The sequence below is a fragment of the Lontra canadensis genome, unplaced genomic scaffold, assembly GCF_010015895.1.
Source record: "Lontra canadensis isolate GAN:19392208 unplaced genomic scaffold, GSC_riverotter_1.0 scaffold33, whole genome shotgun sequence".
In the NCBI taxonomy this organism is placed as follows: domain Eukaryota; kingdom Metazoa; phylum Chordata; class Mammalia; order Carnivora; family Mustelidae; genus Lontra; species Lontra canadensis.
In genome coordinates this window covers 15435871-15454880 of record NW_022631027.1, presented here as the reverse complement: position 1 = coordinate 15454880, position 19010 = coordinate 15435871, and the positions used below count along the sequence as shown (strand labels likewise).

The following is a 19010-nucleotide window of genomic DNA, read 5'->3' as shown; positions in this document are numbered from 1 at the left end:
CTATATTACAGGTTTTGAAATGCAATGCCATATTTATCTTACTGTTACCATTAACAGATGTATAAAATTTGATCTTATCTCTCTTCTGATTTCACCTTTTCACAGTGAAAAAGTATTTTATTCTTGTTTTTGGTTGCTTTTCTGTTATGCCTGCTTTTAATTTGGTCAGGCCAGAACTGGGTAAAATAGACTAGGAGCAGATGTACTAAGAGATTTTGGGCTTTAATTCCCCTTAATTAATATAAAGGCTAAGAGATGGTTCATACTGTTTTTGCATAGATTACATAATTCTTAACCAGAGTCATACTTTGATGTACTCCAAAAATCTATAAAATTATCCTTTATTCTGGCCTATTTGATGGGCAAAGAGATTGAAATTATGTTCCGAGTATCAACCAGCATGACTAGAGTTGGAAAATCTTCTGTCATATCTTCAAAGTTCTGGTGAATTTGAAAATCAATTTAATATAATTAAATTATTTGCTGTCCAGTAAATCTGGCAGCCCAATAAAAGGCATCATTTTGTCCCATCCTTCAATGACTTGGAATATTCTTGCCTATATTCCTCCTTCTTTGAGAACTACTAGATACATATTTATGAATTTGTTATTTTTATTGTAAGAATAAGGATAACTGTTTACTCCTTTTCCTACATTGCAGGGACCACAAGGACCCCCAGGATCCATTGGTTCAGTTGGTGGTGTTGGAGAAAAGGTGAAGAATGGGGGTACCTGGGTGGCTCAGTAGGTTAAGCATCTGCCTTTAGCTCAGATCATGATCTCAGGGTCTGGATCCAGCTCTGCTCAATCGGTTTGGGGTGGGGGGTGGGGGGTGGGGGGGGTCCCTGCTCAGCAGGGAGTCTGCCTTTCTCAAGCTCTCAGTCTCTCTCTCCCCCACTCTGTCCCTCCGCACTGCTTGTTTCCGTTCTATCCCTCTCTCAAATAAATAAATAAATAAATAAATAAAATCTTTAAAAAAAGGTGAGGAATGTAGTGATGTACCAGTTTGACACCTCAAGAATTGAGGACTTTGATGATATTGACTGATACTTTAAGTGCTTCTAACAGTTCTGTCTTTCTAAGTATTTTACATATAGTTATATGAATTGCAGCCCATCTATTTTAGTAGTTAAATAATTAGTGGTAATATGATTTTGAGATACTGTGTTTTTTATTGCTATGTTTTGTGATGAGTAGTGGACATAGGTTATTTCCTTTAATCAACACAGTCACCTCTGATGATGGTATTATTATTATCCACATTTTTAAGCTGAAACAACTGAAGTTTAAAGATTTTCAATAATTTCATCAAAGTTTTGTCATTAGAAACTAAGTCAGGATCTATTCCCATGTATGTCTGACTAGACTAAGTGTCTCTAATAACACTCATTCCTGAAAAAGAAGAGATTGGTTGATGTGACTGACTTAAACAGGAAAAAGGAATCCTTCAAATTACAAAAGAACTAATCTTTCATTTTGTCATATTTGGAGTTACATTTTCATTACTAATAATATGACCCATCTTTGGCACTTTTCAAAATACTTGCCATGTGCCATAATATCTGGGCTCAGAATAGCTTTGTTTTCTCATGAAAGTGATTTCACTTAAAACATTTTTTTTTTTGTGAAAATGTCAAAATGATTCTCTGAATTCTTATTTATGCCTTCATGCTCATTTCTTAATAGAATTTTTAAGAAAATTAACATAGGCATTTGCTTTATTTAAAAAAATAAGTTATTTGCCAGTTTTGAGGGATAAGAATTAAATTTCATACCATAAAATATTATATAGTGAAAAAATATAGGTTTTTTAGTTATTAATTAAATGATATAAGAATGATTCTGTTGTTTAGTCTCAAAGATTATTGACATATCATATATTGCATTTAATTTATTTTAAGTAGAAGATTTACCCATCAGAAAAAAGAAATGTGGGAGGATTAGAATATAGTATTTTGATGTGTATATCTGCTGAACACATTCTGCCATTTTTATTATAATTAATTCTATATGGTCAACCATGTAAAGAGTTTCTTCCTTACTAAATTAGAAGCATTTTAAAATTATCTAATTCTTACTGCATAAAGTCAAGTATTTTTTACTGACTTTTTGTTTATATTTTTAAATTTAATGTTTTGTGTTGAAAATGTGCAAGTGAGTTGGGGTGGAATTTAAAGAACATTTTTCATTGAGTACAGTTGTCATAGGAAGAATAGCAGTAGAGATAACGGGTCTCTGATGGCAAAACTGTAGGAGACACATGAAGACAGACTCAACTTTCCTCTTTCTTCCTTTGGTGTCATCCCCTTTTGGCTAAAATGTTGACTAGATAGTTGTGAGAACTAGTCTCTAGTTTTAGTTTTGTCCACCTAGAAAATTCTGAAATAATTCTTAATATATAAATTCTAAGTTTAAAAGCCTTTTCAGCTTATCTGATGGCTTCCTAAAGCTTGCGGGTTCAGTAGGAATAAGTTTAAGTAATTCCGTTACTGCTGTGGTTTCTTCTTGTGTTATTCTTGAAGATAAACATAGATGCCAGAGGTTTGGAGTTTGGGAAGCTCTTCTTCCGTATTGTTTTCATTTGTTAAAAGGCTATCTGGTAATACGGCTAACTTTGAGTCTTAAGAGAATATAGTATTGTTAACTATATTCACATTGCTGTATATTAGATCTTCAGATCTTATTCATCTTTTTTCTCTGAAATTGTGTAACTGAAGATGAACATTTCCCCATGTCCCCCACACCTCAGCCCCTGGTGACCAGCATTCTGTCGTCTGCTTATATGAGTTGGGCTATTTTAAATTCCACATATAAGTGAGATCATGCAGTATATTGTGTATATTTAAATAAAAACATTTAAATTGGACATTTTATAGTTGATTTGAATGGCAAAGTGCTTTAGTCTTATTTCATAGATATGAATAATAGGTCATAAAAATATTATATATTATTCCATCAATTGAGATAGATGGCTGATTTGTTGCTTTGTAAATAATGTAAATGTAATATTTTATTTGTAAGGTTTATCTAAAATAACAGGTAGTATTTGCTACTCATCTTGAGAGAGAAAATAATTTACACACAATACTACTACTAATAAATTCCTACAAAATACTTGATATCTTCCATCATTATGCAGATAATTCAAGAAGTTAAAATATGTGCATATTCTCAAAGAATCAGAAATTAGGTACACTGAATAACCTATCCCCTGGAGTTATGTTTATATTTAATATAATGCACTTCAAACCAATTTATGAGCAATGGGTTTATAGCAGTATTATTGGGAATAATAGAGTTAAAAATTAAAGGGAATTCAGACCTGCCATTTTTTAAAAAATTTAAAACAATTTCCACTTCAGAATTTCTAGTTCCACTGATTTTGTGTAGAAACATGGCACATGAATATACTGTATTATTTCACTTGGATGAGTACTTGAAAAAATACTATGCTTTTCTCAGTAAGGTCAAGTCTGTTACATTAGTAACAGACTTTCATAACTAAAACCTACTAGTCTAGAAGGTTTATTTATTGTCTGCTGAACTAGAAAATAGCCATCCAAAGTTATACAGGAAGAACAAATAAGCTAATGAATTTATAATATGCATATCCTTAAAAGGAGTAATTTTAATTATTGTCTAAGTATCTTTATCTATCTTACAATACAGTATTTTTCTATGTTCTTAGATTTCTACTAAATAAATTTTATAGGATTATCAAAATACTACCACATGATTTGCTTAGTTGCTATTATAAAGGTAAAATGAACTAGTATTTTAATAAGAAATGAAAGTTCATTAATCAAACTAAGTTGTAATATGAATACTGATACAACACAAATACAAAATTTGTTAGGAAACATGCAGGTGTCTGTTTTGTATGGCTTGGTGGTAGCTTGAGGTTAATGCTCTGTTAACAAACTGATGAGAATTGTAGCATTCAGTCTACCCAGTTGTGCCTCATCACTGAAATACTGAGGTCAGTAATACGATAAACTCCTTCCTTTTAATAAAGTATTCTACTGCCTTTTAACCAGTATAAGGTCTAGTTTAAAATGTCATGGTCATCATAGAAGGCAGTTTTACAATATGAAATTATCATTTCTGTGTTGTTGTTGTGTTTGTCATTTTTATGTTTTGAAGTTCATTTGCTTTCCTCTTTATAGGGTGAACCTGGAGAAGCAGGGAACCCAGGGCCTCCTGGGGAAGCAGGCACAGGCGTAAGTGCTAGCTTATTATCAATGTAGGGTGTTAACATATTAAACATGTAACTTAACTCCTAGGTGTAATTCAGTTATTTGCTTTTCCTTTTCCATTAAAAATAATCACAAATGCAGAACCTTTTTATTTAATAAACAAAAAAAAATTGCATTGCTTAATAAACAAAAAGTTGCATGTTTTGACTTACATGGAAATTGAAAAAAATGGGACATTTGTTAGACATGTTAGAACATTAAAACTATAAGCTGTTTATACATTTTTGGTGGACCGTTCACAAAAGAAACAAACTGTGCTACATCAAAGAAACATGGATGAATTGTATTAGAATAGTATTCATTCTAATGTAGATTGGTTCAAACCTAGAGTGAATTTGGTCCCCAGACACATTTGTCAATGTCTGGAGACATTCTTGGACATCACACATGGTGGAATGTCACTCTTGATGTCACACACTGGGATCAAATTAGTGGAGACCAGGGATGCTGTTAAACGTCTTGCAAAGCACAGGGTGGCCCCTCCTCCATCCCCACAGCAGAGTTGCCTGATCCAATATGATGAGGCTAAGAAATTCTGATTTAAAGCTTATAAGATAATTATTCTTTTTCTGACTTGGTTGTAGGGCCCCAAAGGAGAAAGAGGAGAGAAAGGAGAAGCTGGCCCACCTGGTGCTGCTGGACCTCCTGGTGCTAAGGGACCACCAGGTGACGATGGCCCGAAGGGTAACCCGGTAAGTGAGCTTGGTCCCCCTTACAGTGGCATCTATGTCAAAGCCACGTAGGAGCTTTTATAGAAAGGTTAGAAATCATGAAATTCTGGCCCATATCTGGTGAAGCTGACTCTTCGTCATTTCATATATCCATTAGCATTGTCCATTAAATTTATTTTTAAAAATTTTTCTAGTGGAAGAAGGGAAATATTTGCATATGGTTTTGCCATGACTTAGCTCTTAAACATCGGAATATCATGACTTTATAAAAAATATTTTTATCTTCTTTCTTTTAAAAACATCATACTAGGGTCCTGTTGGTTTTCCTGGAGATCCTGGTCCTCCTGGGGAACCTGGCCCTGCAGTAAGTATTATGGGAAAAGAAAGGAATTATTTTGATATGGTGGTTCCAGTGTCTCTATTATTAATAATTAAAGAAAGTTCTTGATTACTTCAGTAGATACCCCAAAAACAGAAAGGAAAAAAAAATGTAAACCACAGTCACAGCTACAATAATTAAATCCTTATAGCTGAAGGCAATTAGACCTCTGTAGCATGATTATTTTCTTCATTTGCGTTAGTTTTCCAGACTTTGCTGGGTTGTACAAACTATCTGAGTAGCAGCATTGCTATTATTTCAGTTTCTCCTATGCTGTAAATCCTGTCTCAAAGTGTGCCGTATTTGTTCATGGTGCAAGGATGCACTGGCCTTGTGTGCTAATTACATGCTCTTTCTTTTCTTATATTAACAGCATAATGTATTTTAAATTTAATGTGGTGGCAGTTTCACAAATCTTTATCGAAAGAGTGAGAGATACCACAATCCTTAAAATATAACTGAAAGATTTTAGTAATACTTCTATTTGTCCATTTCATAATGATTTATCTCAAAGAGTCAGAGATTATATCATACCTTTTGTTTTAATAAAAGTGAACTCACAGTGAGAAATATCTGGGATCACTTTCTATTGTCTATGATAGGGTCAAGATGGCGTTGGTGGTGACAAGGGTGAAGATGGAGATCCTGGTCAACCGGTAAGTAAGCACACTATTTTTATTAGATCTTTACATAGTCTCAAGACATTTTAAAAAAACAATCAGCCTTTCGAAAACATAGCTATGTGGGTACACATTTTTCCGAAAGGATTATCAATTATATGTGAATTTCAGTTCAAAGTCAAACTTAAATGGAGTTTCTTACTTGATGTGATTTAAGAAATGTAAGTATCCTTCATAATAAAAAATGTGGTAATACCATAGCAATGATTTTGTCATACTATGTCAAATATAGCTATCTATTTGTATTAAATAAAAAGTTATTTTAAAAACACAAATAAGCCTGAAATGAAGACAGCTATGTTATCCACCTATCCTTAGCATGATTGTATTGCAATTACTAATCTAAATGAATTCAACATTGTATTGGACTATTACTATTTTTTTTTTTTTATTTGAGAATGACTCAGTAGGGGCTTTGGCCACTTATGGTAATTTAGAGAGAGGTAAAGGAAAGCACTACGTTAAGTAAGAACCAAGCAAATCTCACCCCTAACACAACTGTGTCTCTAGAGCCGTCTCTACTGGGTATTTGTAGGCTTCTTCTGTGTAGATAGGACTTACCTGTTCTGATGTGCGGAGTACTCCTTGGCATAGAAATGCTAGTTCCGCACAAGAAGAAATTGAGAGGTAACAGTTTTATGGTTTCGTAAATGTATGTAATATGAGTAAAGTTATTAATCATATGGTTCTCTTCATTAGTATGTCTACTGAATGTTTGTCAGATAAAAATTAGCGCTTTTTAAAGGAACAATTTGAAGAAGGAGTTTGATTCCCTTTCTTCCAGCTGTAGAAAAGTTTTCCATCTGAATTTACTAGCTCTAATAATAGATATCAAGAGAAAGCCTAGGTACCTGAAACAGAGATGAGATTATCCAGGGAAGGTACATGTGGGGAGATGAAGAAAGAAGTTTGGTTTCAGTCCAAATGTAGAAAAATGTTGTGAGCCGTAAAATGATGCTTAATTGTTTAAAAGGTATTTTTCACATTTTATAGGGTCCTCCTGGCCCATCTGGTGAGGCTGGCCCACCAGGTCCTCCTGGAAAAAGAGTAAGTTTTTAAAATTCTTTATTTGAAACACCCACTCATTATCAACCGCGTATATAAACTTACATAGTATTCTTAAGCGGTAGGCAGCGTATTACAATGCTGCTGAAAGATGTAAGTCATGGAGAACAGGGTAATTTTTTACATTTGTCAAAATCCTTATTAAAATAGAATACACTTCAACAGATTTAATCTGTCACAATGAGAAGTAGTTTCCTACTTCTCTGTGCTAAGGTCTCCCCTCCGTACAAATGGAGGCTGTTACAAAAGATGGATGGAACCCTGAACTTCAATTCTTGGGGCAGTAGAGGGAGATGGAATGCCAAAGCCTAGTACTAGCTAAAAACATGGTAAAAACCTGAATGCAGGTATCAACAGAGAGAGCTCAGGAATCAGTCTGCAGGTACAGTTAGCTTGCTTTACCTTATCAAGCTTCTCTGATTTGGGAACATGGTCGGATTTTAACAAAAAATGACAGGAAAATGGAAATAAAGAGATCTTGTTAAAAATACTGCCTCCAGTAGATCCTAGGAGATTCACTTGAACTGTCTTTTTCTTATGATTGTACTATTTTCATAATAAAACCATGTCTGTTGACCTGCTTCTTCCAGCATTTATATCAACATACATTGTTCCCTGAATCACCTTTAGTCTATTTTCTGACTTCTCTGCAAACAAAATACATTTCTTAGGTTCATCCCCCTTTCGGTAATTAATGCAAGGGCACAGAGACCAGGGATCACTGTTGTTTTCTAATGGTAGCTTTGTTTTAAGAAGATTTTCACACTACGCATCCTCATTTACATATTGTACTAACAGATTTTAATTTTGTCCCTCAGCAATATGAATTCGAGTCAATATTTACAAACATTTGTCTTTGCCAGAAATGAATTTAGTCTATATTAAACATCTTCTCTGAATATGATTTTCTCTTCACTGACCAAGTGTTTTTTTTGCCTTCCTCCTTCCCCCTTCTTATAATCTAACAACATCCTAGATAAGATTCTTATTATTTTGTTTTGCTTTTATTGTTGTTATTGTTGTTCTTGGCAGCCCCAAAGCATGGTCTTGGTGGGAAAAAAATGTATTACAAAACAACCATTGGGCTGTTATTCTTAGAGAGTAATTACAAAGTGTAACATGATTTTTGAGATCTCTTGCCTATTTTTGCCTGCAGTCTGAATGCCATTAAAACTTTCTAGATGGATGAGTAAATGATAATAAACCTTCCTAATAGAATATTGATCAGAGTGTTGCAAGTGGCAGTGATACTGAGAAACAAGATTCTAACTGTTATTGAACAAGTAGGAAAATTAAGTTGTCATTTGTAGTACATGTACATTCTGTCATGTATTTGTAATACGGGGGAATAAATGTACATTTCCTTAAGGCACTGGAAGATTGTACAGTTTGTGTCAATAAACCATGGAATTTTAATCTCAAGCTATCATTATAGCTATTTGAAACCAAGAGCTAGTTCCATGCTCTTTTATTGAAAAAACGCCAAGAAGTCATTAAAATAATTCAAACATTACAAAATGCACAAAATTTACCTGTTAAATGGAATTTTATTTTTTTTAAAGATTTTATATCTTTATTTGACAGACAGAGATCACAAGCAGGCAGAGAGGCAGGCAGAGACAGAGAGGGGGGAAGCAGACTCCCTGCTGAGCAGAGAACCTGATGCGGGGCTCGATCCCAGGATGCTGGGATCATGACCTGAGCCGAAGGCAGAGGCTTTAACCCACTGAGCCACCCAGGCATCCCTTAAATGGAATTTTAAAGACTCTAGCTCATATTGCCATAGGAAAGTTCACAATAAAAAATTAAAATAATTGAATTATTAATTGGTAGAAATACAGAGAAAGATATATATATATATATAATTTGTGTATACACACACACACCCTGTATAATGTATATATATTCTTATTATATATGTGCATATATTCTTATTATATATTCTTTCCATCCCTATGCTTTTATGCATGAATGTGGATGGTCAAAAGATAAAGTGTTAGAAGGAAACATCCCTCCCATATTTACCCACACAAAGATTCAGATCAAAGATTAGATTCTTAGGAAAGCATTCCCTACTGTCAAACTAGAACATTGTGCCTACTTTATACACCTACTTCATCTTAGCATATTTTGTAATGTACTGTCTTTGTTAATTTTGATGTCTATCTTCATAACTAAACTTCATGAACTCTTTAGGATTTCGCAGGGATTTTTCTGTTTTTGTTTTTTGTGTATTATCGACACACAGAACATTTCTGTAACATAACGACAATTTAAATATTTTTTACATGAATGGAAGAATAGATAAATTATAGATTAATATTATAAAATGTGACTAGTGGGGAGAGGCTTAAGCTGTGTATTTTATATAAAGTATATTTCTCATGGTGAAAAATCCCGTGTAACAGTGTTTACTGGTAGAAAATTAACTGGAGTCTGTTTTATTGTCTCATGTTCTAGGAGGCATTTTCCAATAAGAACAGTCATTAGTTTATGAAATTACAGCCAGTAGTTTGCTAGATTAAGTCCTTGACCATCTGTTTATGCAAATACATGAGAAATAAATGACTAAGATGAAAATTTGTCTTTATGCATTATTAATTTTTTTTCTATTCTAGAAAAAGTGTGTTTATCTGTTTTTATCCCTGTCTTTCTTAACAAAGAATCTGAGCCATCTGGAAAAAAAATTATAAGAAACAGGGATGTCTGGATGGATCTGTCGGTTATATCTGCCTTCAGCTCAGGTCATGATCCCAGGATCCTGAGATCGACTCCTGCATCCAAGTCCCGAATCAGGCTCCTTGCTTGGTGGGGAGACTGCTTCTCCCTCTGCCTGCCACTTCCCCTGGTTGTGCTCTCTCTCTCTCTGACAAATAAATAAAATCCTTAAAAAAAAAGAGAGAGAGAGAGAAATAAATGAAAATGGGAAAAATGAGATAAAGAACAGAGAAAATGCATTTAATATGGATTTCCACCATGACAGATATCAGGCATTAGTTCAAAAAGGGAAGAAATTCTTTGGGATGGAGAAACTATTTGAATCGCAATTTTGTGTTTGTGTTGTAGTTCACTTGTGTTTAGATTCTCTAAGCTCTTCAGACTCAGATTTTCTTTTCTCTCTTGCAGTAAAAGCAATATTTTTGTTACATTTTTAGAGAGCTGATGACTTGCTTTTTTAAAGATCTAGATATTTATAAATCTTCTATAATGTTGATGTGTATAAATGCGATCCTTTGAGAAGACTGCATACCTGGATGCCACTAGTTTAAGGAAAAACCTTCATAGAATAAGGAAAATAATTTCTGTTTCCAAAATCACAGTTGTTATGGTTGTTTAGGTTTGCATATGGTAGTATTTTAAATATCACACCAAAATAACTTATGACAACATTTTAACACTAGGAATTATTTGAAGCTGATGCTTGCTTACATGCAGAAATCCTCTTGCAAAAATAACATGAAATTAAAAAGAAGCACTTAGGGTTTTTTTTTTTAATTTAATTTATTTATTTGAAAGAGAGAGACACAGATAGAGAAGGAACACAAACAGGGGGAGTGGGAGAGGGAGAAGCAGTTTCCTGCTGAGCAGGGAGCCCGATGTGGGGCTGGATTCCAGGACCCTGGGATCATGACCTGAGCTGAAGGCAGATGATTAATGACTGAGTCACCCAGGCAACCCTAGAAGAACTTAAGTTTTAAGAATATATTATTGTTAACATAATACTCCTGCCTCAAGAGACTGTTTCAGAATTTGTACATTTCTTCTTTGGACTGAGGCACAATATGTGCCTGATCACGTATGGCGTTACAGTGACGATATTGAGAAAATAATGACCAATGTTGTATTCATTGATTCTTTCTGAGATAAATGAATTCACAGAATACTCTGATTTTGATGAAGTGCCTGATACTCATTTCAATCGTGGATTTAAAAGACCATTTGAAAGGCCAGCATGTACTCACCATTAGCATATTAATATGGCTTCTGGAAGAGAGAAAGTCATCCTTCTACCTAACCTTATTTTCACCAATTAACACCATCTCCACTCTTCTCCCCAACCTCCAACCTCAATCTTGGTTGCTGATTTTGAGTACAATTCATTGCAAAAATTGAAGTAAATAGATAGAAAACAGGAGAGTCTGGGGAAAATGAAATGTAATTTCTTAGAGATCATAGAGTTTCTCTTTCAGACTGTACATATGTTTGAATTTGTGCAGAAAATTTCAAAATTAGATTGAATCTTAATGCTTAAGTAATGGTAAAAATTCAGTTGATTAGTGGACATGAAATATTTTATACTAAAATTGTAAATTTTACGTGTCTTAGAATAAATTATTGCAAATGTATTGGGGGTAGTTCTAGAGGTCAAAAGCATTGTATTGTGTTCTTATTGGGCTGTTAACCCAAGTGTCTGGCTTTTGTTGATTTGGAAGTTACTAAGAAATGGTGTGAGGAGGCAATGTAATTAATAGAAACAAAATTTAGATATAATGATAATTATAACATCTCCTATTTAGCTTGAAAACTTGATGATTTCTTTGATACCTTGAATGTTATGTTCGTATTATAAATGATTCTTTTCTTATTTTATTATAAGATTTAGAAATATCATGCTTTGTATTTCACAGATGACTATGTAAATGTAAGAAGGAAATATGAATATCAGATTTCAAAATCTGATTTTATATTACAGGATCATGGTAAATCTATTTTTTAGCCAACTCACAATTTTCCAATTAAAACAAGTAGTTTCAAACATGGAATTTATATTTTTCAGGTATTATAATCAGCATGTATGGAAAAAGTAATTTGTTGACATGGTGTCTACAAATGTATTTTGAGAGTCTATTTTGTTTGATCTGAGTCTCAGGTTGCCAACATGGTGAAAAATATAGGTAAAATACTTTATAAAAAATTTAATAATCTTAGTAACAAAAGTAACAATAGCCAATGTTTGCTCAGTGTGTTTTTATGTCCCAGGTGCTGTTATATGCCGTTTACATTTCTCAGCTCTCTGAGTTCTTATGATGACTCTGGGAAATAGTTCTTATTATTCTGTGCCTTTTGCAGAGAAGTAAACTGAAGCTCTGACATGGTATATAACTTTCTAAAGATCAAAGAACTAATTAGTGGCAGAGCCAGGATTTGAGGCCAGACAGCCTGGGTCCAGGCTTTATGCTCTTAAGCACCCAATTTCAAATACAGATATTGGATGGATGTTCTAAGATTGAGAAAGGAGCCAATCTTAAAACACATTTAAGGATGGAAGGGAAATCTAATAAATGCAACTAATTCTAAATTATACAACATAAAAAAATGGTACCTGAGTATTTAACACAGTAAGGGTGACTAAGCCAACAGTATTTCTTAAAAAAATTACTGTTTCTTTACATTGATATGATGTGATTATCTGTTAATCATTTATTTTTAATATTCTAACTGCAAGTTTTTATATAAAAGGGTTTTGATTTTTCTCCTTGTGTTTTAAACTAAATAGCTGTAGACAGCCACAATTTATTAGACTCTGTTACAGTTTAAACTGGAATATTTGTGAATAAGTCTTCAGTTATGTTAGTTTTATATGCATTATGTGTTTTAAGTGCAATTTTCTGTTTATAGGGTCCTCCCGGAGCTGCAGGTGCAGAGGGAAGACAAGGTGAAAAAGGTGCTAAGGTAAAATATATGTTTGAACGTCTTATGGACACATTGAGCAACATCTATTTCAGTATTTTTAATAACATAAAAAATATCTTTTCTCATTATCAACATGTTCACACATTTTATTTTCTAACAGGGAGAAGCAGGTGCCGAAGGTCCTCCTGGAAAAACTGGCCCAGTTGGCCCTCAGGGACCTGCTGGAAAACCCGGTCCAGAGGGTCTTCGGGGCATCCCTGGCCCAGTGGTGAGCATGTCTGCTAAAAGATGCCATTTTAAAAATATTTTATTTCCCCCCAAAAATGTTACGAATGAAAATGTGCATGTCAGCATCATTTCATAAGGTATTGTGTAGCTGTTTTATGGGAATTCAGTAAATATTATGCAGGAATTAAAGCCAGATACTTTTCAAATACTTAAATATGTCATTTATTTAATAAGCACAAGGTGAAATTCCAACACAGAAAGGCAGAATAGAAACTGAACCCTAAGAATTCAAAGATGTACAGTTTCTATACATACATCTGTATAGACATACACAATGTAAAAAGACTCAAAATTGCTCGTATCATTGTAGATGTTTTGCATGTCATGGGATGCATAAGTGATGTTTTTGCTTTCTCTCTTTTTGGATTTCCAAAACTGAAATTTAAAAAAAATCTATGCTTTTGTTAGTTAAAAAAATCAATTATGTTTATTTTCTATAGGGAGAACAAGGTCTCCCTGGAGCTGCGGGCCAAGATGGGCCTCCTGGTCCCATGGTAAGTATGATCTTTTGTTATTTAGAAAGGGAGAAATCCAGAAACAAAATTGTTTATAAGCTAGAATTTCTGAAGTTTTATATTATAAATTAGTTTATATTTTGTACAATATTCAAGGAAGTGTACTACTTAGACTTAAAAAGGGGAAAGCAATCCTCAATGATAGATTATTTGGAAACTATGCCACTTGATCAGATCTTTCCTTTCTTATGTCCTTTGGATAAAAAAAAATATATTTCCACTCTGAATAAAATGCCACTAATGGTCCAGCCAGTTCTTTTCCAAATGTGGACAGTTCCCCCAAATGCATGCAATTACACTTAGTTTCCTGGCACTTCATTTAAAAGAATGACATTGGCACAGGCACAGAGTGATTTCTTCACCAAATAAATTGTTCTGAAACAGGCTGAAAGATAAAACATTAACCTCCATTAGTGAAGAAAGGCATAATTATTACAACTGAAGTTTGGTTACTGTCATAACCCCTATGTGCAAAAATGCTTGAGCTATGCAACAGAGCATTTAACTGACCAGCATACACTGTTCATAGATGGGAGTTCATTATAGGTGCCAAGGCTAAACCTGCTACAGAACCTAGGCAGAAGTGAGAATCTAAGTCTTGCCTTTAAAGTCATTGTTTTCTGGAGACATTTGGGTGGTTCAGTTGGTAAGAGTTTGCCTTCAGCTTAGGTCATGATCCCAGGGTCCTAGGATCTAGCCTTACATCAGGCTCCCTGCTCAGTGGGGAGTCTGCTTCTCCCTCTTCCTCTGCCTGCCAGTCTGCCTACTTGTGCTCTCTCTCTCTAATAAACAAAGAAAAACTGTAATAAAAAATCATTTTTTTCTAGTGACAGATTCTATTTTATTGTAGAGGCATTTGAAATTCATTGTCCAAAAATAGTTGTATGTAAAGGGATTAATCAAAATAGCTAATAATACCTACAGCATTATGCAAGGGTGATGCGTATTGGTTCAAATAGTCAGATGCTTCTGGAGAGCAATTTACATTTTACAAAAATACCTCTTATCATGAATATATTACATGCCCAGAATGCCATCAAAACTGGGATTCCTAATCTTAATTATTGTGGAGGAATTTTGGCCATTCCTTTTAGTAAAAATGTCGTAAAATAAAGCAAATATTTCATGTTACAGAGATAATCTTTTAACTTTCACTGAAAAGTTAAAGATCATTTATTTTTGCATGAGGATAAAATTATCAAATTTTGAGTGACCTCAAGCAGGGGATTATCAAATCTGCACATGACCCCATTAGCATCAGAACAGGGACCTGGCTGAAGCCCAGTGGGCTCCAGTCTGTGCCACCGTGTAGGGAATATTCTCCTTAGATATGGGCAACTCCTAACTGAAGAGTCAGAGCCTGGAAAAAAAAAAATAATTCGCCTTAATGTCACCTTAAAATTTGCCAGAGATTTTTTTCTCGTTATTTCAGATTTTCCAATAAGTATTCTGACCTTTCTCCAGATGAAATAAAAAACATCATGCTGAAGATTTCCTTCCGATAATATTAAAATTAAAACCATCAGACGTACCACCTGACTCCAGCTTGTAAAAGTTTATATTTTTGACTCTTAGGTAAATGTGAGTTTACCGATCAAGGGGCAGAACAACGCAAACCCTTTTAGGCAGAGTGAAGAAAAAAACATCTGAATTTAACAGTATGGGTACCATGCCTCTCTCTGGCTCCTTTTTTTTTTTTTTATCAGAGAGGACTTATAATGTGAATAGACTGTAGCTTTTTCATAGCATCAATTAGTTTGACAATATTTAATTTTAATGAAAATTAAAGTTTTAATTTCATCAATTAGTTTGACGATATTTAATTTTAATGAAAATTTTAATGAAAATTAGTTGGTTCTCATGAAGTGAGGATGGGTGGAGAAACCATCTTCAGGTTGCTTTTTATGGCAATTTAATGAGCTTTTCAACTCAGCTAAGAATAAATTATTTTAGTGTAAATTTTTGATTACGGTTAATGGTTAAGGTCATTGACTCTCAAGCAAGCTCCCTAGTTTCAAGAACAAACACTACCACTTACATGCTGGACTTTAGGAAAGCTATTTATTTATTTATTTATTTAGCTTTAGTTTCCTCATCTGTAAAATTAGAATATCAGTAACATCTATTTCATGGGATATTACAAAGTTTAAATGAATTGAATATGGATATTAATATCTCCTACCCCATAGGATTCTTATGTTAATTAAATAAGTTATACATAAAACAACTTAGACCATTAATTGGTGCTAGGAGCACAAAATAAAGAGTTATTAATGGAACGAAATGATGTTTTAAAAATAAACAATTTCATGTTTTTGTGAAAAGTAACTAAATTTGGGGTGCCTGGATTCTCAGTCTGTACAGAATGTGACTGTTTATCTTGGGGTTCTATGTTCGGGCCCCACATTGGGGGTAGAGTTTACTTAAAAAAAAACTAAATTTGTTTGAAAGACACTGATTGTTAAAGCAAATGAAAAGGACCAATAAATAAATTATGCTTACAGCAGTTAGAGTATAAAGTAGGTAAGTACTATAATAGAATCAAGCAGAGAATGCTAACTATATTCAGAGTAGGACTGTTAAAATGCCCTTTCCTCCGGGGACCTTTCCCTCCTCAGAAGTATGGTAAGATTATTAAAGGAGCAAAAAAAGAGGCTTAAGTGTGTATGGAAGGCTTAAGAATGTGGGAGGTAAAAATAAGAGATTTCAAAACTCATACAAATTTGCATTCATCTCTGAAATTAATCCATGTGAAATTCATCTGAATATTCTCTCCATAATGTGTTTTTCCTCATTACAATTATAAATATATTCACATGCACATCCCAGTCTGCACACGTTTCAGAAGCCTGTTTATCACCGTATTTCCGTAGCTACATGTTGGGTCTCTTTTGCCCTTCTAGAAGCTGCCTGAAACTTCCTGCTGTAGGGTCCAATAGTCAGATACCACCCAACATTCCCCTTTCCGCAACTTTTAAATACAACTTAGCAGTCCAATAAGTAGGACTTAATGTGCCTTCATCACTCCAGATACCTAGCTACCTAGGTTGACGATCGTGCTTTAACAGAGCATTCAGCAGTATGGATGCCATGCCTTTTCCTCTGGCTTTTATTTTATCAGAGAGCATTTATACACTTCCTTATACACTGACTTTACTTAAAATGGTATTTTATAGGTATTTTATATACAAATTTATGTTAACCTTTAGAATGGAGATTCTTCGGGGTGAGAGTGAAACAGATCTTTTAAAACTTTTAAAATGTTACGTGTTTGGTCCTTGCCCACTCTGTAATCAGCTCTACTAGAGTTCAGATATGGTACAGTATTTATTTTTCACTTTAAAAGTTAGACATTTCTCATAGTAAAAATTAAACTTCTATAAATGCATGAATTTATGTACATATATATTTAGAATCACCATATGGAACCAAGGATAGATTAACTAGTACATATGAGAGCTAACAGAAAGCTAAGGACAATAATGAGATTATATAAAGAATAATAAAAGCATTTTTTAAGTTGAATCAAATTTTCAGATAGTCAACAAGAGAAAGAGATGAAAAATTACCATAATATAATCAGACATTCCTTATTTTCACATACTGATAAATAAAATATCTAATAGCATTATTTTTCAAACCATAAGTGCCTGAAAAAATGGTAGGATGGCTTACTAAATGCAGTTTGATTTTTTTTTTTTTATGCTACCTTTGAACTATCTGTAGGCAGGGTTGAGATACGTAACATTCCAAAATGATTCACCAGGTTTAAATAGTAAAGCATTTGCTTTTCACCAAATTAAATATTATTTCACGATATTGCATTCTAAATAAAGTGTGGGATCTACAGTTTCTTTAAACTTCTATGCACTAGAGTTTTGAGATGCATATCAAAGCAAATATTCTGTAAAGCATAATACTGCAGGGGAAAATGTTTGATTGTATATTCTAGACACTTAAGAATGTATTATCCTTGTTTTCCTTTTTACTTATTACTTATGAATTATGTATTTCCCTAGGGTTTTTCAATTTGCAATATCCTAAATAGGAAATAGAAAATATGTTCTTGGAATAACATTTTTATATGCAGAATTGATATTTTTGATATGTCCCAAGTTCAGAGCATTATTTATAACTGCTATCAATATCATAACTTTACCAATTTCTATTTCCACCTGATGAAAATGATAAAAAACTGATTTTGCTTGGTAAATTTGCCCTCAGATAATGTTTGCAAGTTCATAAGAAATTATTAGCTTAGAGGAATTAATCCTCATTTCCTCTAGCTCTTTTATGTACATTTATAGAAATGATTTAAAATGCATGAACACAATGTCTAGTATATTTCGCATTAAGCCTGAGTAATTAGAATTCCAGTATTTCTTCACCTTCATCCTCCTCCTCTTTCTCTTCTCCCTCCTCTTCTCCTTTTCCTTTTCCTTCTCCTTGTTTGCCATTTTAGCTTATACTATAAGAATGTGGTGAGAAGGCCGATTGATAACTGTAACTTTTCAAAAAATGCTCTACTGCATTGTTTATACAGTACTTTCGTAAGTCTGATTTCTCTTTCATTATTACAATACTGTGATACAGTTATTACTATTAGAGTACCTTCATAAGTGAAGCTGAGAGATAATAAGTGATAGATCCAAGGTCACCCAACTAATGTGTGGTTAGACCTGAGACTCTGAATGAAGCAGTGATTTGAATACTGATGCTTGGCAAGCAGCATCCCTACCAGATCTCCTACTTAGAGCAGAATTTCTGTAAAGTATATCATACACCTAAAAAAAGTTTGAGTGTAGAATGAGAAGTGAAGAAAGAAAAAAAATATAGCCTGTACCTAGTTTTGTATTTTTAGTCTGGAGAATATATTTACTTTTAATTGACATTATGTCAGGTTAAACCAATATTCTTAAAAGGTTTCTACTACTGGTACAAGCATATAGTTCTTTCATGCAGTTACGTTTTTATTAGAACCATTTTTTTCATACTTTTTTATGCCACCTTGTTCTAACATGTAGAGTCTTTGGCATTTATCCTGAGGGTGACATGGTCTCAAGAAATTAAGTGATTCCATTACTCATTGATATTATGCCTTTTAAAATGTGTTATAGGGAAACATTATTTTCCTCATGATTCATCATACATTTCTGATAAAATCAAAAAATAGTAGATGTGAAATATATTCCCTTAACTTAAAATTTATTAAACTAGTAGAACTAAGTAGGTAATGCTTTTATTTTAACATAAATGAGATTTTTTATGATATTCTGATTTGCATATTGATTTAACCTGGTTTGGGACCTAACACCACAGAACCATCTCTCTCAAAGCGTAATGAGTATCAAACTTATGAAACAGATCCCTGGTCTCTTAACTTGAGAATTTCAGATTCAGTTGGTCTGAGTGAGGCCCAAGAATTTGCTTTTCTAGTAAAAAGTTCACAGATGATGCTAATGCTGCTGGTCTGAGGATGACACTTTGAGATCCACTATGATAGGGTATTAGTAAATAAGATGA

General features: G+C 33.5%; 1 protein-coding gene across 4 annotated transcripts in view; it reads left to right on the top strand.

The window, feature by feature from the left end:
* COL11A1 (collagen type XI alpha 1 chain) overlaps positions 1–19010 on the top strand; it is a 200902-nt gene that overhangs the window by 167127 nt on the left and 14765 nt on the right. For all 4 annotated transcript variants that reach the window (XM_032867238.1, XM_032867239.1, XM_032867237.1 and 1 more), the window contains 9 exons: positions 661–714; positions 4166–4219; positions 4840–4947; positions 5237–5290; positions 5908–5961; positions 6979–7032; positions 12670–12723; positions 12845–12952; positions 13413–13466. In XM_032867238.1, coding sequence (XP_032723129.1) covers positions 661–714; positions 4166–4219; positions 4840–4947; positions 5237–5290; positions 5908–5961; positions 6979–7032; positions 12670–12723; positions 12845–12952; positions 13413–13466 — 594 coding nt within the window. The remainder of the gene's footprint in view (positions 1–660; positions 715–4165; positions 4220–4839; positions 4948–5236; positions 5291–5907; positions 5962–6978; positions 7033–12669; positions 12724–12844; positions 12953–13412; positions 13467–19010) is intronic.